Below are 25,000 nucleotides of genomic sequence, written 5' to 3' on the forward strand. Positions count from 1 at the left end.
CACTTAATGACGTTTTCAGAGTGAATGCAATGGGATCTTTAACGTCGTCTGTATGTGTTGTTTATTCCATAGATATAATAGTGTTAGATATCAGTCAACAATTACTTTTAGTGTTCTCTATTCCAAACCGTTTCCCCTGTGTGTTTTTTTCGTTCTGTAAGCAATGAGTTTGTTTGTATGTATCTTACAAAGAAGTTGTGAAATTGATGAATACTATGAATGCAAATCATATCAAGGCGTGCAAGGTCAATGTAAAAAACAACACATTTCTGATACTGTTCTTGCAATTGTCAATGTTAAAGATAATATAACTATTGTGCTCTGTGTTAAACTATATTGGGAGTATGCTGAGTGAAACCATATTACGATGTGATTTTCTTCCCTGATTATTTTTACGCTCTACGATGAATTAACCGACTTTTGTTTATTTTCTTCTTTTGAGCGTAAACTTCTAACAATGTCTTTGTCGATTTCTCTTCTTAGATAATGAATTGTCTCTTTGCTAAATGATTTTTACACTTTGTCTCGAGATTTAGTTGTCGAAGTAAACTGCATTGAAATCCAAACGAAAGATTATCAACAAAAATGAAATCAACGATAGTATAGAAAAAATGATCACTATCACATCATTCAACTTTTCATCACTTTCTAAGGGGTGAAAATATCCATCTAAACGAATGGGTTGACAACATGGCTTGTCTTTCTGAACATTTTGAAAATGATAAAAGTATGGAAGTCTCAAAACTACAGCTCTCATTGGAGTCGTAAATTCCAATAATTGTAGCATCAAACATAATAAATACTATTATTTAATCTACATGACGATCAGATCAGATCATGGATTTTTGACCCCCAAGAAAACTATAGCTTCTTAGGAGTGAGCGGTCACAATGAGAATATGGCGTTTGAGTTGCGTGAGGTGTCTGAATGTTTGTCTCACCTTTTGGTATCACACGGTGTATTGTATTGCCACAAACATGTAGACAGTACCTCCGTCAACTTACAAAACATGTTTTTTTCGATTTTGGTATTAAAAAAACCACTTTTAATTCAACTGTCGATGGATTAAAACGAATCTTAGACCTAAAACTTCTTTGGAGTCTTGGGTTTAATAATTTTTAACGTCGGGGACCATCTTAGCCAGTTAACTGCCGTATTCTGGTTAAAAACACGTATTTAAAAATTAAGCCAGAAAACTCGTCCTTCAAATATCTATCGATTTAAATGACCCTCGTCTAGGTACAAAAAACTCTCAACCCTGGGACCTCGCAAGGTATTCCAAATTAAGAAATACTTGGGTTTTTTTTCCAGAGTACGGCAGTGTTCTGATTAGTAGCTCGATCTTTGAATTAGAAGTCGTCAAAAGACAACCCCCCCCCCAAAAAAAAAAAAAGAATAAATATAAAAACAAATAAAAAACTAAACAATTCAAAGTGGCCTCCTCGCCAATTAGGCATTATGTCGGAATGAATTAGATGACTATAAATTCAATTTGATCGTAGCTAGAGATTAAAGTTTTTGAAGTTTTGGAAACATAAGCTACTCTCATAAACGAATCCCATGTATTCTTAAGAGGATTGCAGTCTTACAACTTGAACTTTAAATTCAATCATAAAAATCAGATTTACCCGACTAATATAGAGTTTTGAGACCATTCTTCACATTTTCCCCCACAGAAATTACATCTATTAGATGGTGTTTGATGATGATATAACTTGGATGGTTTAGAAATATTCTGTGATAGCACGTAGCTGATAATCTCGCAATGAAACACTTGCTATGTTTTCATTTTTGTTAAAAAATTGGCCAGAAAACTCGTCCTTCAAAAATCGATCGATTTAAATCTCTCATCCTGGCAAAAAAACTCTCAAACCTGGGATCTCAGAAATGTATGAATACGTATCTTTCCAGAGAACGGGAGTTAACTGGTTAAGGCTTATTTACTGCCAAACTTTGAAGAAAAAACAACACATTTTAAACATTTTGCTAGAAAACTTGCCCTTCAAATATGGACCGATTACAATGTAGGTCATCTTATCAAACTTGAAGAGCCAGGTTTGAGTTTTTGACAAAATGAGCGTAATTTAAATCGATTGATAATTGAAGGACGAGTTTTCGGGCTAATTTTTTTTTTTAATGTATTGTTTTTTTCAGAGCACGTCAGTATATACATTGAAAGCTATAACCCCGATATGGATTTCGTATTTAAATTATTGAAAGTTACAGCCCTTGAAGGCAGATTGATAATCCTATAAGAAGCATCTGGAGCAATTTTTGATATAAACTGTCTGACGGTAATTCGGACGTCTGAGGTTTGAATCCCAGTCAAGAAGGAAGACTGATGATTTGGGATAGTTCTTCAAAAATGTTTTTTTTTTCTCTCTGTTTTTTTAGCCCCGTATCATTCACACCTTTTAAGATTATTAAATTAAATACAGTTGAGTTGATCACATGATCAGCCTACACATATTCAGTAGCATGAGAGTTATTTACAGGAACTTTTTCTCAATAAATAAAACAAAGGGTCTCTTTTCATGTTGGTGTCATCATGGGCCTCAGTGGGTAAAACGTTTTTATAACGTAAGCTATTTGTTTCATTTTAACAATTGAACTTTTTCTATCATTGACAACAATGGGCGATATCTTTTAACTCAACTCTATGCGATTATCTAATGGTGATTATCTCTTTTCCTCTCTTCAAGTATGCTTAACTACAAAAGTGGCGAACAAATATTGAAAGTGAATAATAGGAATGGTGTAAATTGCAGGATTTGGAATAGATTCAAGAGAGTCACATCATTCACTTCTAATCAATATAGAGTAACCACCAAGCCTTATAACTTTTCTTCACCGAATACTGACGAAAAAGGTTTTTTTTCCATTTTGGTCACAAATCTGTTACTTCACATGTCAATAATTAAAATCGCTCCTTACTTGTTTAAATATCAAATTGTTGGAACTTCTCGAAATCTCACATTTGAATCTCGAGAAGTTTTGGGTTGTCTTAAATTTTTGACGAGTGATGAAATAAAGTTTTAAGCTAAACTGTTAAAAAGTGTTTTGTAAGAGTACATCAACACTGGCTCGTCCTTGAGACTATTTCGCCGGGTTGTCAAGCAGTTTTAATAAACGAAGGGTATGCTGTTATTAATGGGTTAGCTCTGGTTAACGATACATTCTCTGTTTTTACTTCTGAGTAAACACAATCTGCCGGGGTAATGAAGCCCCTATTCCCCCCCCCCCCTCTCAGAAAAAAGACATCTCTCTTCCTCAGCCAGGCGGAGGGATATTTTAAAGACTTCTGTCTTCATCTAACGAGTCTCTATACACAACATTTCTCATCATATTCACTAAACACGCTAAAGGGCTTCACAAGGGACCCCTAGCCAATAGCAACACTCAGCATGTAGAACAAGACATGTTACAATTTTTTTCAGATAGAGACAATGCTGTTAACGGCCAGTTACTCATTTTACGCCTGAGTACGGTGAGATAATGTAAGTAAAGAGCCTTTTAAAAGAACTCAACTATGCGCTCCTCAGAGCGGGACTCAAACCCATGACCTCCGATCCGAAGGCCAGTACCATACCACAAAGCAGGACATCATTGGACTATCAATTTTGTACTGTTAACTGTTCAGTATAATATTTAGACTGTGTACCGAGGTTTCCCAATAATTTCATTGAATTTACGCTCCACATTCGTAAACTCACAGCTTTCTTTTTCTATGGCTCCTGGATTACGTATCAATTTCTGTTTGGTAAGTTTACATCCTATAGTTACCTGAATGGTGGAGTTTATTTATGGATCCTTTCAGCCCTTATTTCATTTATAAAGCCTAAGCTCCTTAGTTGATTCGATTTTGTTTCATGGTAATTGATCTAGTCATTTTATATTTCTTATCATCTACTTTGATTTTGCTATATGATCCTCTGAAAAGTTTTCTGTCAACTTCGTGTAATCAACTTTTCTTTTTGAAAAAATGAGGGTCATATTACCCGATCAATATTTAAAGGGCCAGTTTTCTGACAGAATTTATGAATTAAAGAAGCTGATATACAGAGAAGTGATAAGACATGGAACGAGTTAAAAAAGTTAGCTCAGAATAGAGAAGGACGGAAACTGTTTGTCTGTGGCCTATACCCTGACCCAGGATGAAAAACGCAATGATGATGATGATGAAGTTTTCTGGCCAATTAAAAAAAAGTAATTTTATTTTAGAATAATATGGCAGCATTTTCATTGCTATTTAGATACATTCTATGTTCCACATCAATTTGGCATAGTCAGGCAACAGATGGAATTAAAAAGTGATTGTCAATTTCCCAAGTTGGACATCCATTTTTGTTTCTCTGTGCATGTTCCTTTTTTATAGCTTTTCAGCTAGATATTCTAGGTCATCCAGTCTTACAAAATCCCACACGATTTCATCTCTTATCTTACAACTTAACATATAGGACGACACATGATGCCTGATAGGCGATATTACATTTTTTCGGGTAGGTACTCATTTTACGCCTAAGTACGGTGAGAGAATGTAAGTAAAGTGATAAGTAAGTAAAGAGACTGTCCCAAGGACTCAACTATGCGCTGCTCAGAGAGGGACTCGAACCTTGGATCTTCTGCTCCGAAGGCGAGTGTCATTCTACTAGACCACATAGCCGCACAATTTGCCTTCTTGATGGATGGCTTACAACGATTATCCACTTATAAATAAGAACCACACCGATTATATTATATCTTCCTTTTGGTTCTACATTTCATTATCACAAATACCTGTGTAGTCATACGTATTTATTACGTATTAGTTGTCCAAAGGGTAAATGGCCTTAACCAGTAATCTGGCGTTTTCTGGATAAACACGTGATTAAAAGATCATCATCATCATCATCATCATCATCATCATCATCATCATCATCATCATCATCATCATCATCATCATCATTCTTATTCTTCTTCTTCTTCTTCTTCTTCTTCTTCTTCTTCTTCTTCTTCTTCTTCTTCTTCTTCTTCTTCTTCTTCTTCTTCTTCTTCTTCTTCTTCTTCTAACTATTATTACTATTATTATTATTATTATTATTATTATTATTATTATTATTATTATTATTATTATTATTATTATTATTATTATTATTATTATTATTGTTATTATCATTATTATTATGATTTATTGTTATTATTATTATTATTATTATTATTATCATTATTATTATTATTATTATCATTATTATTATTATTATTTTCATCATCATCATCATCATCATCATCATCATCATCATCATCATCATCATCATCATCATCATCATCATCATCATCATCACCATCATCATCATCATCATCATCATCATCATCATTATTATTATTATATTTATGTTTTTGCTGTTACTGTAGTTATTATGATCATTATCATCGTTTTTTTGGTCTCATCTCCCCTCCCTCTTTTTTTGAATGTTGCACGTCATGGCACATAGGTAGCAAATAAACTATTATAAGACTCATTCCAGTGTTAGTATAAGTGTAGGCTTGGGCGATGTAATCGTGAAGAGAAGCGATCATATAATAATAATAATAATAATAATAATAATAATAATAATAATAATAATAATAATAATAATAATAAAATAATAATAATAATAATAATAATATTATACTACTACTACTACTACTACTACTACTACTACTACTACTACTACTACTACTACTACTACTACTAATGCTGATACTACTACTACTACTACTACTTCTTCTTCTACTACTACTACTACTACTACTACTACTACTACTACTACTACTACTGCTGCTGCTATTACTACTCCTACTACTACTACTACTACTACTACTACTACTACTACTACTACTACTACTAATAATAATAATAATAATAATAATAATAACAATAATGATGATAATAATAATAGTAATAATAATAATAGTAATAATAATAGTAATACTTATAATAATAATAATAATAATAATAATAATAATAATAATAATAATAATAATAATAATAATAATAATAATAATAATAATGATAATAATAATAATGATAATAATAATAATAATAATAATAATAATAATAATAATAATAATAATAATAATAATAATAATAATAATAATAATAATAATAACAACAACAACAATGCACATTTGTTAATTGAATATAGCAAGTCATCAATGTTATCTACTATTATTCAGTTAGATTGCTGATTTGTAAACAGTTATTAAACCAAAGACTTCCAGAGAAGTTTCAGATATTTTTACAAATTGTCTTTTCTCAGAGTACGGCCGTTTTCTCCTTGCTGTCTAGATTCTATGTTTCACATCAATTTGACAAGGTCAGGCAAAAGATAGAATTGTAAATTGATCTTCTGCTTTGGTTGTCAATTCTAATTTAGTCTCGGAATGATTGTCCGAGTCGGACACCGACATATCTTGCTCTATGTATATGCTATTTCAGCACATTGAAACGTCGATATGATGTGCCAATGAAGGACATCGATTTTAAATGCGGCTAAGTGGTATAACGCCCGTCTGTGGAACAGTGATGGGTTTGAGTCCCGTTCTGAGCGGCTCATACTTGATCCCCGTAAAAAAGCTCTTTACTCACATCCTTTCAGCGTACTCAGTTGTAAAATGAGTAGGTACTCGACTTTTAGCAGTGTTGTTATATATAAGTACACAAGAGAGTCTTGCAAATTTATCAATATATGAACTCAACTTTTGTTTTGAATAAGATGGAAAAATTATGAATCATGAATGTCACCGTAAAGCTGTTTATCCCAATGTGTTAGTATTTTAAAACTGATTCCTAGATTAACACTGGTGGGATTAAAACATGCGATGAATATCATCTTATTTAGATGGAGTTTTATAAATAATAATTGTCGTTCAAGGCTTGTTATATCAAAAGAGGAAAAAATCGGTTAAGAAAGAGCTGAGATAAAACAATGTGCTCGAGAGGTCCATATCGATATAATAGGTAGCTTATCTGTTCTACTTTTTGTCGCAAAGGAGAAAAGCCATATTTTGACGTGAAAAATAGGACGTATTAAATTAATCAATACTGAGAGCACGATTTATTGAACAGGTGGGGTCGAGAAAAATTCCATCAAACCTTTTAAAACACTTGATTAAAAAACCCCCAACAAGAACTCATTAAGCAATGAGTCTCATTACTATAAAACGTTATGTCTACGAGATAAAATCGGACTGGTAAATCGTGAATTACAACTAATCGATTCATCGACCCGTTTTTAATTGCAACAGCGAGCAATGAGTAGAGCCGTAATCGCTAGACACTCATTCTCATCAATTCTGATCTGTTCGTACATCTTTTGAAACGGAATTATTATTCTCTATGTGCGTGAACACAGGTCATCATCGACATAGCAACGGATGCGTCGCGATCACCTTGGAAATCGTAAACATCGGTATGGGGTTAATGTTTGCTCGATGCCATGGCAACGCCTTTGACTTCCCTAGTGATGAGTGACGTAAGGTTCACGCCATGCTAGAATCAGTCATATGCTCGTGACGAGTTTAATCCAATTAAGGGCAGGATAATGGAGGGATGTTATTGAGGCAGAGAAGCTATAGATTGATGCGATCAAAGATAGATGTACAAACATAAAACCTTAACAAGACGAGCTGGGAATCATTGAGGCAGAAAGAAAATATAAGGTAAAGAATATGGTGGGAGAAAGAAATTCCGTTTGATAAGTTGTTCTAACTAAACTAAATATATAAATAGATCGGGAATGTAAACATTTCTTCAATAAAACAGCAAACTATTTGGTAAATGCATGAATATATTTCCATGTATGACAGCCAATACAACATGTTAACCAAGACCATAATACGGTGCATGATTGAATCAATACTGATTAGTTTTTTTCTGGAAAGTCGAGCAGTTTTGTTGTTGTTATTGCTGTTTGGTATCTTTTAAATAGACAATTTACATGCAGATTGAACACAAATTTACTTTTCTCTTCTCCTCCTGCACTGCCGCCTTTTAAAAATGTGACTTTTAAGAAAACGCCGGTGTTGCCATTTTATATTTTAGTCAATTGACTCGCACGGGGATATCAATTTAGCAATGTGCGGTTATGTGGTCTAGTGCTATGACACTCGCTTTCGGATCGGAAGGTCTCGGGTTAGAGCCTCGCTCGGCACATAGTTGAGTCCTTGGAAAAGGCACTTTACTCACGTTCTCTCACCATATTCCGGTGTAAAATGAGTACCTGTCTGTTGACAACTTCTTCTCTGTCAGAATTTTTTAAAATATCGCCTAACAGGTGTCATGTCTTGTTCTACAAGTTACGTGTTGCTGTTTGTCAGAGACTTTTTGTAACGCGCTTTGAGCACGTTCAGTGGATATTGCTCTATATAAAAGCTCAAGTTTTTCTTTTTTTTTTTAGTTTGTGTAGATTGAATGCTTATACAGCGTTGCTTTTGGAAAGTTATTGTTTTACATTTAACCATTTAACTCCCTTACTCTGAAAAGACACGTACTTAAAATAATGTCCAGAAAATTCGTCCCTCAAATATCGATATTGCCAAGATGATGGTCATTTAAATTGATCGATAATTGAAGGACGGTTTTTATGGACAAGTCTTTAACTACGTGTCTTTCCAGAGCACTACAGTTAACTGGTTAAATTTGAAATTGGGTTCCGTCCAAATAAAAGTCAAACTTTGAATTGAGCTTGAGATTTTGAGCGTTTATTTAGAGCAATATCCACTAAACGTGCTCAAAGCGCATTACAAGAGTCCTTAGCCAACAGGAACACATAACATGTAGAACGAGACATAACGCCTATTAGGCAAGATTACAATTTTTTCCCGACAAAAACAGCGCTGTTGACGGCCAGGTACTCATTTTACACCTTAGTATGGTGTGAGAATGTGAGTAAAGAGTCTTTTGCAAGGACTCAATTATGCGCCAAGCGAGGTTCAAACCCAGGACTTTCCGATCCGAAAGCGAGTGTCATACCACAAGACCACATAGCCACACAATTGGATCTAAGTGCTCTCGATTGAAGGTTTAATCCAGAAAGTTATATATCATTAAAAGAATGGTGTAACCAACCTTCTGCCTAGCGGAATACATTTATCGACATTATATTTTCCTAGTTTATAATTTGAAACTATACCCGATTGTCTTTGATGGGGAATGAAAATATTATTATTATTATTATTATTATTATTATTATTATTATTATTATTATTATTATTATTATTATTATTATTATTATTATTATTATTATTATTATTATTATTATTATTATTATTACTATTATTATAACAATATTAATAATAATGATAATAATGATAATAATAATAATAATAATAATAATAATAATAATAATAATAATAACAATAATAATAATAATAATAATAATAATAATAATAATAATAATAATAATAATAATAATAACAATAATAATAATAATAATAATAAAAATAATGATAGTAATGATAATGTTAATTATGACGATGATGCTGCTGCTGCTGCTGCTGCTGCTGATGATGATGATGATGATGATGATGATGATGATAATAATAATATGATAATCATAGTAGTAGTAGCAATATTATTATTATTATTATTGTTATATTTTTATTATTATTATTATTATTATTATTATTATTATTATTATTATTATTATTATTATTATTATTATTATCATTATTATTATTATTATTATTATTATTATTATTATTATTATTATTATTATTATTATTATAATTATTATTATTATTATTATTATTATTATTATTATTATTATTATTATATTATTATCATTATTATCATTATTATTAATATTGTTATAATAATAATAATAATAATAATAATAGTAATAATAATAATAATAATAATAATAATAATAATAATAATAATAATAATAATAATAATAATAATAATGAAATTTATTTACATTGCGCCCAATCCTCTATACAATAAAGCTCTAGGCGCATAACAATAACTTCAATCCATTCAAATGGTTATGTGTATAAATTGTAGAGAATGCGACCCAGAACAGATCCCTGGGGCACACCAAAGTCAACCGTAAAAATATACGATTTTATTCCTTTTACTTCAATTGTTTGTGTGCGGCCGATAAGGTAGGACTCGAACCATTTTAATACTGTTCCAGACAATCCAAACGTTTTGGAGAGAAACTCGACTAGAATCGAACGGTCTATCATGTCGAACCCCGCACTTAGATCTAGGGGGGCCAAAACCGAAACCTTACCCATGTCTGCCTCACACAAAAGGTCGTTTTGAATTTTTAGTAAGGCAGTTTCAGTGCTGTGATGTTGCCTTTAGGCTGATTGATTGTTTTTCATATAAGTTGTCATTTACCAAATGATCGTTCAGTTGGGCTGCGGCAGCCTTTTCCAATATTTTCGAAATAAACGGTAAATTAGACACTGGTCGGAAGTTTTAAAAGATTTTCTGGTGACAGATTCGCCTTTTTCAATGGGGTTCCTTATTTGTACATCTAATAAGTTGTTCAGTTCTGTTATGTTTATTTGTTGTTGTTTTATTTTTCTTACTAGGCGGTGGACGGTATATGCAGATGAAATTGCAGCTTTGCTGTCTAATCTTGATGATAACTTCACAGCATTCAAAAGTTTTGTAATTGTATTGGACTTTCATCTCCACATTCAAGTCTTCTTTGTGGAGGATAAAATTTCTCCCACCCCTTCCACTCCTACAGCAAGCAGAAAAATGCTTATTATCGTCATCATTATTATTATTATTATTATTATTATTATTATTATTATTATTATTATTATTATTATTATTATTATTATTATTATTATTATTATTATTATTATTATTATTATTATATTATTATTATTATCATTACTATTAGTAGTAGTAGTAGTAGTAGTAGTAGTAGTAGTAGTAGTAGTAGTAGTAGTAGTAGTAGTAGTAGTAGTAGTAGTAGTAGTAGTATCAGTTGTTGTTTTAGGAGGAGGCGGAATATCAGGAAGAGAAAGAAAAAGAAGAAGAGAAGACTAAGCATATCGAACACTGCCAGGTCCAAGTGCAAATATTATTAGCTGGTAGAGGACATTGTGAACGCCAGGAACCTATGCCTGATATTCAGATTGACTCAATCACTGACCAGGTCTCCGGCGGCGACAACGCCAAAGAACATAATATATTGATTAGTAAATAACGAGAGATTGGAGGGGATAGTTGGTCGCTTTGATCCCTCTAGTCATCTTTGCGTTATGAATGATGTATGAGGTGTATTTGCCGTACACTGACCAAAAGTATTTTTTACATTATGGCCAAGAAATTTCACCTCAATTTTTGATACATTAAGGCGATCCTCAACTTGCTGAATTCCTTTAACTTAAGACTTTCAAGTACTATAAAGAGTATGATAAAAAAAGATATTTCTTAATTTCAGATAAACAGTTTGAGGAAATCTATTAAGGTGTTTTGTTAGTTTATTTCAGTATTTGCCGTCACCCAGTCTTATTTGGTCAGTTCCTGTCCCCGTCAGGGAATGGACTATCATTGTTAATCGATTTACGACTTTTCCGCTTTCAATCATTCTCATTATTACGATCGAATAGAGGCGCTATAACTCTAATTATTGGTTAGATTCATAGGGTGAGTTGTTTGCGACCTATTTTTATGTAGAATTATAATAATGAAGCAAATTCTCGGGTTCTTAGCCCAGAAAGCTTTTTTCCCATCTAGCAAATCCCACATTTCTATAAAAATTCCCGTTTGAAAAGCATAATATTATGACGATTTGTGTTTGTGGCATGGACGCTAGAGTATAAATCAAATTGGCTTTATCTTAGTTATTTCTTCAGTGGGGTTCATGTCAGGTGACAAAGCAGCTGGCCACGGGTTCATCTTCTTCTTCTAGGTTCCATGCCTGGTCCAGGCTTCGGATACTGCATGAATTATCTCTCTCCATTCCTCCCTGTCTCTTGCTTTTTCAAACAGCTCTTGGATTGTTAGGTTGGTGAAGCCCTTCAGTTGGTCTATGAGTGTTTTTCTTTGTCTCCCCCGGGTTCATCACCCACATTTAAATTAGGAAAATCAATGTTTCTTTATGAGTTCTATGTGGTGGGCTGTTGTCACGCTGAAACATCCCAATTTATTATTCTGATTCCGGATAAACGGGACGACGATTGGTTCACGAATATTGCTGGTGTTTTTGCTCTAAGTTGAGTCTTTGGGTGATACGTATTAGCTCAGTTTTTTTCTGGCACAAAATGTCCCTTCCCATACCATTACGGATCCATATCCTGGATTTGTTTCTTCAATAATTGTTTGGTCAATCAAACGTTCACCTCGACTTCGATAGCACAAAATTGGAATCTGGTATCAACTTAAAAAACAAATCAGAACGCCGTCCCACATATTCTGATCCCAGTCCTGGTGCTCATCTCAGATAGGAGACTTTGTGCAAAGGGGTCAGCTTCGGTCTAATTACGGTTTTGTGATATTTCAAACCATGCTTACTGGGCCGACGACGAATCGTTTATCCAGAGATTTTCAGTCCCAACCGAATGGAAGATTCCCCTGGTGTGAGGAAACAATCATTCTCATGCATTCATTGTCATCATGTTGCGATTCTCTTCGCGCAAAGTTTCCCCTGGTCTGCCAGTTTTCCTTCGGTCTCGTACTGTCACAGTTACAGAAAACTCTCTCCCAAATCATGGCATGATTATCTGGTGATACCAAATCTCCAGGCTACGTCAGATATGCTTATGCCTCCTTGATGTTGCCCAATGAAGCGAGCACGGCCATCCCCAGATAGCCAAAAGTTCGCTTTTCATGAAGTCAGGATAGGCCATCAATATGCCAACTTCCCTACATTTTCATGATTACATAGAATTTACCACTTTCTAGAGTATGGTTTTGTAACCAACAACATAGAGCCGTCTATAAACAATTCTGAGAGAGTGATTAATCTGTTTGTTTTCAAATTTGTACATCTGTGTAAACCTTGCTTCCTTTCTCTGTGTTTGTGGAGATTTACATTGTAGTTTTGGATACTTGTACTCTCAGCTTTCTCAGCAAATGTTAAAGACCCTCGCTGCCTTCCGCTGGACGATCTCTTTATTATTACGTAGGCCTGAGTGGAATCATCCAACCCCAGATTTTTTCTTCCTATGCCAAATTTTAGCTATTTGAAAACTGGTTCTTCTAATTAAAATGGAACAACTAAAGATTGGAAGATTGACTGTAAGCAAAACCCAAGTGGTTTAGTATGCTGCCGTCACACAGTAAGACCGATAATTAAAAAAAAACACTGTAGTATACACAGTTTTGGTTTGATAACACGATTTGTTCATTCATCCAACATGCTTCAATGCAAGGGTGGACTATCTGGGGCATATTATTTTGTTATTCTTCTGATCTGATCCATTATTACAATTCATGTTTCTCAGTTTCATGAAAAAAAATGTTTATCCATCCTCGTCATGGTTCCTTCAGACGGTAGCATTGGCAGAAATGAATTCTATTGACTGAAACTTTATTGCTTATTCCTTATTATCGGAAACATATTATGACGTTTTGTATCTAATCAATGTGTCTTGTTAAAAAAAGACAGAATTTTCAATGTTGTATTGGAAAGCATTATTATTAATTGATAATTCTATTCGGGCACCTCTCACAAAATTTTGATATCGTGTAACCAAAAATTATGAGCTAAACAGAAAAAAAGAAGTTTTTAAGGACACAAAATAAAGTAGCGGTTTTTATATTCCTGACATAGTTGAGAAAACTCAAGAGCGAAATAGTGAAAAAGATAGGCAAATTCTAAAAATGGGAAAAGTAAATAGGTAAAGACTGGGATAAATAAAGAAAAGAATTAGGCCAAGAAAAATAATAAGAGGAGAAACCTAAAGATTAAAAAGGAACGAAAAGTAAAATAACCCCAGGAATTAGTAAAGAACAATCTTGGCCACCCTCCTTCGAACATCTATGTGGCATAAACGCATCCCCAAATGTTTTTTAAACATGCACTTGCTTTTGTTTAATTTGAGTGAGCTCGTATAACTGAATATTGATATGGAACAATGATTGATCCATCACGATCATTTACACCGTGATATCCAATTTACTACGGGACTCTGGAAACACGTGTCTTTAAACATTTGGCCAGAAAACTCGTCTTTTAAATATCGATCCATTTAGATAACCCTAATCTTGGCCAAGAATCTCAAACCTGAGACTTCGCGAAGTCCCAGGTTTTAGAGTTTTTGCCAAGATGAGGGTCAATTAAATCGATCGACATTTCAAGTTTTTAAATACGTGTCTTTTTCAGGTTACGGCAATTAGCTAGATAGTTAAGAATATAAGCGTGTTTGGTGTTTATGGTGAGGGCTATCAGATTTTGGCACAGAGGACAGGGTTAGGATTAGTGCAATGGCAAGCATGTTGAGAATAAAAAGACAAAAATCCATTGAATTTGCAACCGAACTGAAGTCTAATGGAACTTAAGTTTTAACATGCATCACCAGGCAAAGTTGGCAAGGGGTTGGGTGCGTTATAAAAGACATGCGGATGTGCTAAAGGTAGGATCAGGGCCGACGTGGACATATTTGCAGGTCTGATAACCGGACACATTTTCGGGCTTGTTTCAACATTGTTGTAATTGAACATTTTTTACCCGGTGATTTGAGAGCATTTCCATTACAACAATGAGCCTATAACAATTTGGTTTGTCAGACCTACAAATAAATAGCCGTTGATTAGGGCATTTGGGGTTGGATGGGTATATCTATTAAGTCGTTTGATCTTTCTTTGCGTTATGAATACAATTATGTATATTTGTCGTTTATCGATCACACGCATATTTTCATTTTGGGCAAACATTTGTCATTAATATTTTATGTGAATTTCATAGATAAGTTAAACCAATTTCCATAATTTAGAAAAGATACATATATCAAGAAATAAATAATAAAATCATAAAAGTAAGGTAAACATGGGGTGATCACGGCTATATTTCTACTGACTCATAAGCTAAGACAACATTAAAATTGATAAGATTTGCTTTTATAAATACACTTTGATCGTATGGTTGAATTAATAATGGCTATATCATTTTAGATTATTTAAAAAGCTAAGGGAAATAAAAAGACTACTGTAATGTCACTGTGTTGCCGTCACCACCCCAGTTTACGGAACACCTAGAATAGAAGAGATACTAGAAAACGTAAGCTTTAAAAAGTTCAAGCCTTTTAACCAGTTAACTTTCATAATCTGGAAAGTGTAAATGTTGCTGGTCGAAACTCGAAGAAATAAATAATACGAAATTGAATGTAAGCTTCGATTTTATTACAAGAACAGATCAAATGAAAGACATACATTAAAAAATTTGGCCAGAAAACTCGTCTTTCAAATATCTATCAATTTAAAAGACTCTAATATTGACAAAAACTCCCAAACCTGAAGCTTGCGAGGTCCTCTGGTTGAGAATGTTTGCCATGATGAGGATTGTTTAAATCGATCGACGGACGGATTTTCTGGCAACATTTTTAAATACTTGTCTTTCCAGAGTACGTTACGTTAACTGATGAATGTGGAATATGTACTAAATATTCTTTCATGATAAGGGAAATTCTTTTTTTTAAATTGGGGTTTTAATCTTAGATTAGGCTTGGAGCTTTTTATTACTTATGTATCCTGCAGTGCTTCTCAATAATCATTCATGCATCATTCATTCAAATTAAAATCACTCATGAATTTGAACTCAATTTAATGAAACTTGGGAACAGTCAAATGCAAAAAAAAAAACAAAAAAAAAAGCTACGAGCGTCTTATTAGTTGTTTTGAATATAAAACTGATATATTAATAATTTTTGAACATGGAATCTTCGAGTTCTTTGGTCTGTTTTCAACAGCAAATTAATTTAACAATTAATTTGATTATACGTTAAGGTCAATGACGAAAATTAATTTTGCCTTATGTTTTCTATTTCAATCGGAACAAAGAAATCTAAAAAAACAAAGACAAAGAAAAAACCAGAAAAAAGACAAAAAAAAAACAAAAAAAAAACAACAACAACAAATAAACAAACCACAAAACAAACAAACAAAACTATACAAAACAAACAAACCCCCAAAACGAACTTTTACATGGTGCAATATCTGCTAAACGAACTCAAAGCGCTTTACAAGGGGTTCCTAGCCAACACCAATACTAAACATGTAGGACGAAATATGACGACTGTTTGCCGATATTACAGTTTGTTCCGACAGATATAACTCTTGTTAATGGCCAGGTTCTCATTTTTACGTGAGCACCGTAGCAGAAAGGGAATAAAGAGATTTTTTCAAAGGGCTCAACTGTGCAAGTCACCTCGCCTTAGATCAGTTTGCGTGCTGCATTGCGGCTCGCGCCTAGGTTATTCCAGTCTTCGGCTGGAATAGATCCTAGAGACAAATTTCCCCTATGGGATGAATAAAGGGAATATTATTTATTCATTTATTTATTTATAATAATAATAACAATAATAATAATAATAATAATAATAATAATAATAATAATAATAATAATAATAATAATAATAATAATAATAATAATAATAATAATAATAATAATAATAATAACTATAATCTAAATAATAATAAATCTTATTGTTATCATTATTATTATTATTATTATTATTATTATTATTATTATTATTATTATTATTATTATTATTATCATCATCATCATTATTATTATTATTATTATTATTATTATTATTATTATTATTATTATTATTATTATTATTATTATTATTATTATAATCATCATTATTATTATTATTATTATTATTATTATTATTATTATTATTATTATTATTATTATTATTATTATGATTATTATTATTATTATAATGATGATAATAATAATAATAATAATAATAATAATAATAATAATAATAATAATAATAATAATAATAATAATAATTATTATTATTATTGTTATCATTATTACTATTATTATTATTATTATTATTATTATTATTATTATTATTATTATTATTGTCATTCTTACTCTCATCAGTAAATATTATTATCATCTTCATCATCATCATCATCATCATCATCATCATCATCATCATCATCATCATCATCATCATCATCATCATCATTATCATCATCTTCATCATCACCATAACTACCACCACCATCATCATCATCATCATCATCATCATCATCATCATCATCATCATCATCATCATCATTTTCTTCAACATTTGTTATACACGTAGAGAAGAACGCATAATAAACTATTTGTAAGAAAAACCGTATTTTAGACTGTCAATTGGATCGTGTTGTTGTGTTGATATTTTTACTGGCGAAAATGGAAGTAAAACAGCATGTATTATCAAAGCAAAATTAGATTATTGTGATCGATGACGAGCTCTTAGCGTTCTGTCAGAACACGATCTGTGTCTTTTTCAAACTCTCTGTTGTCATTCACGTGAGGGATAACGGACAGTGGAGGATGGTTGACGGTTGTACCTTATAAGTGTCTACTTGTCTAATGATAATAATAATAATAATAATAATAATAATAATAATAATGATGATGATGATAATAATAATAATAATAATAATAATAATAATAATAATAATAATGATAATAATAATAATAATAATAATAATAATAATGATAATAATAATAAGAATAAAAATAATAAAAATAATAATAATAATGATAATGATAATAATAATAATGATAATGATAATGATGATGATGATAATAATAATAATAATAATAATAATAATAATAATAATAATAATAATAATAATAATAATAATAATAATAATAATAATGATGATAACTATGAATGGTCGGTCGGGGAAACCCAATAATCATCTGCTGTTGGTGAGTTAACATTTCACAGAGGTGGCCAGTAAACCTTGTGATATCTCTTAAAACTCACGATGTTAAACGTAGAATATTTATTTGAGAAAAATCAAATGTAACAATGTGATGCAATATTTGATAAATCACTCAACGATTATTAAAAAACAAAACAAAAAAAAAAAACACAAAGAAAAAAACAACAAAGAAAAAAAAAAAAAAAAAACTAAAAAGGAAACAAAAACAAACAAAAAATAAACAAAAAAAACTAAAAACAACAACAAACAAAAAACAGCAATAAAACAAACAAACAAAACAACAAACAACAAAACAAAACAAAAAACAAACAAACAAGATAAAAAAGAAGAAACAAGAACTTTCATGCTGATCGTACAATACAGACATTTTCTATATAAACCTGCACCTAAAATTTCGTTCGTCTTATCTGAAACTTTTCAAGCACCTAATCCAATCGACCACGACATGAGGAACGCTACAGTCAGAAAGACATTCAATGCTCTCGGAACGACACAAAAAAGACAAGCATATTGCGATTGACTTCTCTAGAAACACAAGCGTAGATTTTGATAGCTGATGACTTTTTTTACTTGACAATGTAAATTATTATTATTATTATTATTATTATTATTATTATTATTATTATTATTATATATTATTATTATTATTATTATTATTATTATTATTATTATTATTATTATTATTGTTATTATTATTGTTACTATTATTATTATTATTATTATTATTATTATTATTATTATTATTATTATTATTATTATTATTATTATTATTATTATTATTATTATTAAATTATTTACTATCATTATAAATAGACTTCATTACCATTGGTATTACAATAAGAGCATTTGACTGTTGACCAAGCTTGGAACTTAAGATAATTGAACTTAGGGGGTTAAAGGATCGTGCGACACCTACTCGATATCTGACCTGGAGAGTACGCACGATACGCCTGAGCGCCGTGCCATCCCCATCTGTGACGTCAAGATCATTGCTCCCTCCTTCTATGCCAACAATCTCCGAACACACGTCATCGTTGAATGTCCGTACTGAAGGCTGCGGGGAGTAAACTCCGTTCTCTAAGTCCTCGTCGGTGATACCTCGTTTGTTGGTGAGTTGATCACGTGATTGACTGGTACTCGTTGTCGCCATCAGTAGGGGACGGGCGGCTGTGAACACCCGTCTGGTGTCAGATCATGGTCAATTGTCTGATGAGAAAAAGAAAAAGGAAAATATTATTATGAGATATGGATTAATACACATTTAACATAGCTTCATTTAAAAAGGTTTATTATTTTTAGCCTCTACAATATTATCAATTTTTGGGGACTGAAATCCCACTCAAGTCCCGGTTTGTGGTCTGATTAACGATTGATCGGCCCCATTCAAACTGTACGGACTGTGAAATCATCTAGGTTTTTAACATATTTTTAGCGCGGAATTGGAGCTGCGACTTCTCTCACTTTGGTTGAAGGTGTGTCATTGATTACGCAACCCCCCCCCCCCCCTCCCAAACAAAAAAAAAAATAAAAAACCCAAATGAAAAACAAAAATAAAACAAAATGAACAAAAAAAAAAAAAAAAGACAAATGAGAACCCAAAAACTTGTTCCCGAATCATCCAAATGGTATTGTAATTTTTAAAACACACACACACACACATACACACATACACACACACACACACACACACACAATATATATATATATATATATATATATATATATATATATATACATACACACACATATGTATATGAGTGGAATTACCCCGGATGTAGAATTCCCCCACCTTACCCTACATACTCGAGTTTCTCTTTTTTTTTTTATTACCGATTCTTAGTAAATTCAGACGGAAAAATTAGAACGCAGTAAAGTGACTGAGTGCGAACGACGTAATCATAGCAACCAATCAACAACGACTTGCATCGTATCAACGACCAGATGATTAAGAGGACATTATAAGAAATTGTCATTTAATCAATAGACTATCGAATGAAGATGTCATTACGATTTATAATGCAGTGGCAATCTTTTTAAAAGAGATAAAATAAAATATTCTATCGTTCACCACTTCAAATCAATACAATAAATTAGCGAGCATGCGGCATTGGATGGAATAAGATGAAACATGTATAAAACAGTGTCCCAGTAATCAGAAGGCCTGAGGTTCGATACCCAGACGAGGCAAAAACTTTTGGGATGATTTTTTTATTGTGGAGAAAATAACTCTGATAAATCTATATTTTGTATCCACCCCCCCCCCCCTAAATTAACCCTCTTTCTTACCAACTATAGGAAACTCGTCACATTCGTTACGATACAACCAAAATTGTTCATATTCAAATTTCTCTTGTACATCATAAAATTTAAAGAAAATGAACAGTGTGTTGTAGGGTATGTTTTATTGCTAAAGAAATTATTTATCGCAAGAAATTTACTGTCATTATGTTTGAGTGATAAAAAACTCTATTTTGTATTAGTTGGGTGTGAAGTTTTGGGAAAATCTTGAAACTGGCTGGTAAGGAGAGGATTCCCAAGCTAGTTCTACTGTACATTGACATTGAAGACATCGGTGAGTAAAGCTTGACGGTAAATTTCTTTCTGCTTTGCCTGGCACTGTTTCATTAATACCTTTGTTATGTTATGTTATGTGGAGATAGGCCCTATTGACAAATTTCCAATCAAGACACAGATTTGAAATTTGGCTAGCAAACTCGTCCTTAAAAAATTGATGGATTAAATTGATCCTCATCTTGACAAAAACTCTCAAACCCGGGATCTCGTGAAGTCCCGGAGTTTTTGACAAGGATTGATATTTAAGGACGAGTTATCTGGCCAAATTTCTAAATACGTGTTCTTCCAGAGTACAGCAATGCATTTTAAGATTCTTGTATTTGTTCAACTCTAATCAATGGATTTGTACATTTATTGTTTATGAACTTTCGTATTAAAAATTAACACATGGAAAGCACCATAATTATTTACTGGAGGATTATAGCGTGCCGATTTAATGCAGTCATTTTGAATTCAGAAGAGGTGATAATTTTCCTTTCATCTATATCTATTCACAATTCTCTCTCTCTCTCTCTCTCTCTCTCTCTCTCTCTCTCTCTCTCTCTCTCTCTCTCTCCCTCTGAGTTCCTGTCTCTCCCTGTTTCTCTTCTATCTAGCTATCCATCTACTTATTTAACGATAAATCTATCTATATTTTCATCTCTGGTTTGTGCGTGTGTGAGTGAGTCTTTCTCTCTCATTTTCTCTGTATCTAACACACACACACACACACACACACAGAGAAATATATATATATATATATATATATATATATATATATATATATATATCCTCTCTATCTCTTATCACACATTGCAACTGTGGCAGAGGCAGCATATTTTTAGTTACAAAGTGTATTGCATTGTACATTATAATCTCACAAAACTGTACTGCTTTTCTTTTGATATCGACGTCTAGGTAGATGGATCATACTCGTTCGGTATTTAAAATATTGCTTTAAATTACGATGATGTTTTAAAACAAGCATAAATACACCATTTTTTCTCTCTAAATTTCAAGTATCAAATGAGTTTGTTTTGGTTTTTAAATGGTCGTGCGTACCCGGTCTTTCAGAATCGAATTAACATGCATGCCGTTAGATATCTAGACTAGATTTATTTGAATTTGCATGGAAGAAAACTATTGCGGACATATTAGAGTGATTTTTTTTTCTTTATTGAACGAAGCCTTATAAATTAAGTCTTTCAAGTATTTTATAAGAGAAGTGTCATTTTACCTCAACAGAGCGGTTACTCGTTGACAATAATAATAATAATAATAATAATAATAATAATAATAATAATAATAATAATAATAATAATAATAATAATGATGATGATGATGATGATGATAATAATAATAATAATAATAATAATAATAATAATAATAATAATAATAATAATAACAATAATGATGATGATAATAATAATAATAATAATAATAATAATAATAATAATAATAATAATAATAATGAGAATAATGATAATAATAATAATAATAATAATAATAATAATAATAATAATAATAATGACAAGATAATAATAATAATAATAATAATAATAATAATAATAATAATAATAATAATAATAATGATATAATAATAATAATAATAATAATAATAATAATAATAATAATAATAATAATAATAATAATAATAATAATAATAATAATAATAATAATAATAATAATAATAATAACAATTAACCTATATCGCCCTCAACCGCCACATAAGTGCTCAAGGGGGCTTTACAATATCACATCCAAAATTCAATCACCAAATTAATTAAAAAATGCAACACAATTTGACACATTATCACCCATTAAAAGCAAGGCAAAAATAATAGATGACTAATTTCTTTTTATCGACATTGTAGCAAGATGCTTGTGATTAACCTTTAAAGGGCGGGGTTTGGTCCAACTTATATGTGACAACAGAGTATTTTTCCGGCTTCACTTAGAGACTAGTGACAACGACTCGACTGGATTTCAATAGCTCGTGTAACATCGCTGTATTGGCAATCCAAAAAAGCTTCAAGATTAACCCGTTAACTGCCTTATTCTGAAAAGAAACCAACTCGTATTTAAAAATCTGGCCAAAAAAAACCCCGCATCCTTCAAATAAACGATCGATTTAAATGACCCTCATCCTGGCAAAAACTCTCAAACCTAGTACTTCGCGAAGTCCCAGGTTTTAGAATTTTTGCCTAATTTAATTCGATTGATTTTACAATTAAAGTCGAGTTTTTCTGGCCAAATTTTTAAATACCAGTTTTCCAGGGTACGACAGTTAATTGGTTAAGGTTTTTGGATCAGTTAACTTTTTATATTTTCAACGAAATTTAAAGTTGAACATTTTTGGTCAAAATAGAAAAAAGTGTTTTATCGGTTTATAGCTATTTGCTGTTACTTCCCGACTTCTTTATGCCTGTATTTTGAAGCAGATTAATAAACAATGGAAGAAATATTTGATAAAACCTTTCGATTATAGCGTTAGTGTAACGCTTTGTCAACGAAAAAAAGGGGTCTTTATTATTTGCTCGAAAAATTGGCAAACAGTACATGGAAGTGATTACACAAATGGACACTTTAGGAGGGTTATTAATGTAACTCTTACAAGAAACAAAATAATGTTTTCCTCGATGGTAAGTAAATAGCTAATGTAGAATAGTATCAGATATGAGAGGAGGGTTGCCATATTATTTTTGCAAAAAATACTAAACAAGTCATATAAAAATACTGTAATATGTGGCCTATTGCCTCAGTGAATTCAAAGTTAAAATGATTATAAATAATATATTTTCTATTTCTGGTACTGTTTCATACATACTTTTTCCGATCTTTAACGAGCAAAAGTTGCGTAAAGAATTGAAATTCGCATAGATACGTGTTGTGAGTTATAGTAAAAGTATGTCAAAGCAGACAGACACTTATCAAACACAAAGTTTGTTCAATTCGCGCCTCAAGACAGGCTGATAGTCTGGGATGTTTTTTTTGTCTTGTATTCTTTTCCCAGACAGGTTGAATTTTTGGAGTGTTTTTATTTCTTGTATTTTTCTTTCTTGCTTTGACTACCATTCTTTCACACAAACATTTCATATTATCTTTATCTTACACTAGTACTTGCGCCCTGTATATATATTTGGTATGATTTAAAAGATAAAAGAATTGAAATCAAATTGATGATATTATCTTATATTATCTTATCGTCATATTTCACGCTGAATATAAGACTTATCCTTTAAATGCCTATTACACTAGTGTAATCACATAATCTCAAATGGATTGTTATGCACTCGTATCATTTACAGACTGTTTTACACATCTTAAAATGTAAACTAGATATCCATACGATATTAGAAAGGCGAAAATAACTTTTACAGATTACTGAATATATTGAAAATTACAAATGAATGATCGTTAACAGAGATAATTTTGTAGACATTTTGTAAACAATTGCAGAAAACATGAAAACGTTAAATTATGTTAGGTTGGTGCAAATGAGTTCTGTTTTGAGAATTTCAGTACACACGTTATCACTGTGTTCCATTACGTCCGTTATAATTCCTTCTATAAGTCTCTTCTGGCTAAAAGGGATTATTTTCCCAGGCATATCGGGGGGTATACGGGTTTTCATTTTCCCAGCCACCTTTTCCAAGTTTGCCAGGTAAATGTTACACAAAATGCCAACTTGTCTTGGGAAATATAGAAATGTAGAAAATGATAGTGGAAGTAGTAGTAATAGTAGTAGTAATAGTGGTAGTAATAGTAGTAGTAGTAGTAGTAGTAGTAGTAGTAGTAGTAGTAGTAGTAGTAGTAGTAGTAGTAGTAGTAGTAGCAGTAGTAGTAGTAGTAGTAGTAGTAGTAGTAGTAGTAGTAGTAGTGGTAGTAGTAGTAGTAGTAGTAGTAGTAGTAGTAGTAGTAGTAGTAGTAGTAGTAGTAGTAGTAGTAGTAGTAGTAGTAGTACTAAGATTGGTGTCATTCCAATAAATAACAAACCACAGAACAAATAATGAACCCGTTGCCACAGATGATAAACTGAACAAATGAGTGCAATTAGCATGTCTGAATATTCATTTATAGCTTGATACGATTAATCAATACAGCTTCCAGTTGTGAACAGCAATTAGATGGAACATAAGCATGATCATCAGCGTCAGGATAGCGTTGGTCAAATATCAAGGGTTTATGTCTTTTATCTTTATCATTATACGATTGATATTACTCTACCTATTTCGCCAAAACATGAGGTTTCATATAGAGCAATTTTCACTAACAGTGCTCAAAGGGCTCTACAAGGAACCCCTAGCCAACGGCAACACTAAATATGTAGAACGAGACATGACGCCTATTGGGCGATATGACATTTTTACCCGACAGAGACCAAGCTGTTCACGGCCAGTTACTCGTTTTAAATCTGAGTATATATATAGATTATATATTTTTCTCGCACCTATTTCTTTTATTTAGCACCAAAATTACACCGACGTTAATAGTGCCATACGTTAATTAAAATATTCACAAAATCCGCCAGCCAGATATAACCTACCAAACCAC

At 31.8% G+C, this 25,000-nt stretch overlaps 1 protein-coding gene across 1 annotated transcript in view; it reads right to left on the reverse strand.

Moving 5' to 3' along the window:
- LOC144972070 (cyclic nucleotide-gated channel alpha-3-like) overlaps positions 1-19,385 on the reverse strand; it is a 57,952-nt gene extending 38,567 nt beyond the window's left edge. Inside the window, exon 1 of the mRNA XM_078913158.1 lies at positions 18,822-19,385. Within this exon, the coding sequence (XP_078769284.1) occupies positions 18,822-19,043 (222 nt within the window). The 5' untranslated portion in view covers positions 19,044-19,385. The remainder of the gene's footprint in view (positions 1-18,821) is intronic.
- Between the last annotated feature and the right edge of the window lie 5,615 nt (positions 19,386-25,000).

This window comes from Berghia stephanieae, chromosome 4 (genome assembly GCF_034508935.2).
Source record: "Berghia stephanieae isolate SIO BIC M18660-M18661 chromosome 4, UCSD_Bste_1.3, whole genome shotgun sequence".
Taxonomy (NCBI): domain Eukaryota; kingdom Metazoa; phylum Mollusca; class Gastropoda; order Nudibranchia; family Aeolidiidae; genus Berghia; species Berghia stephanieae.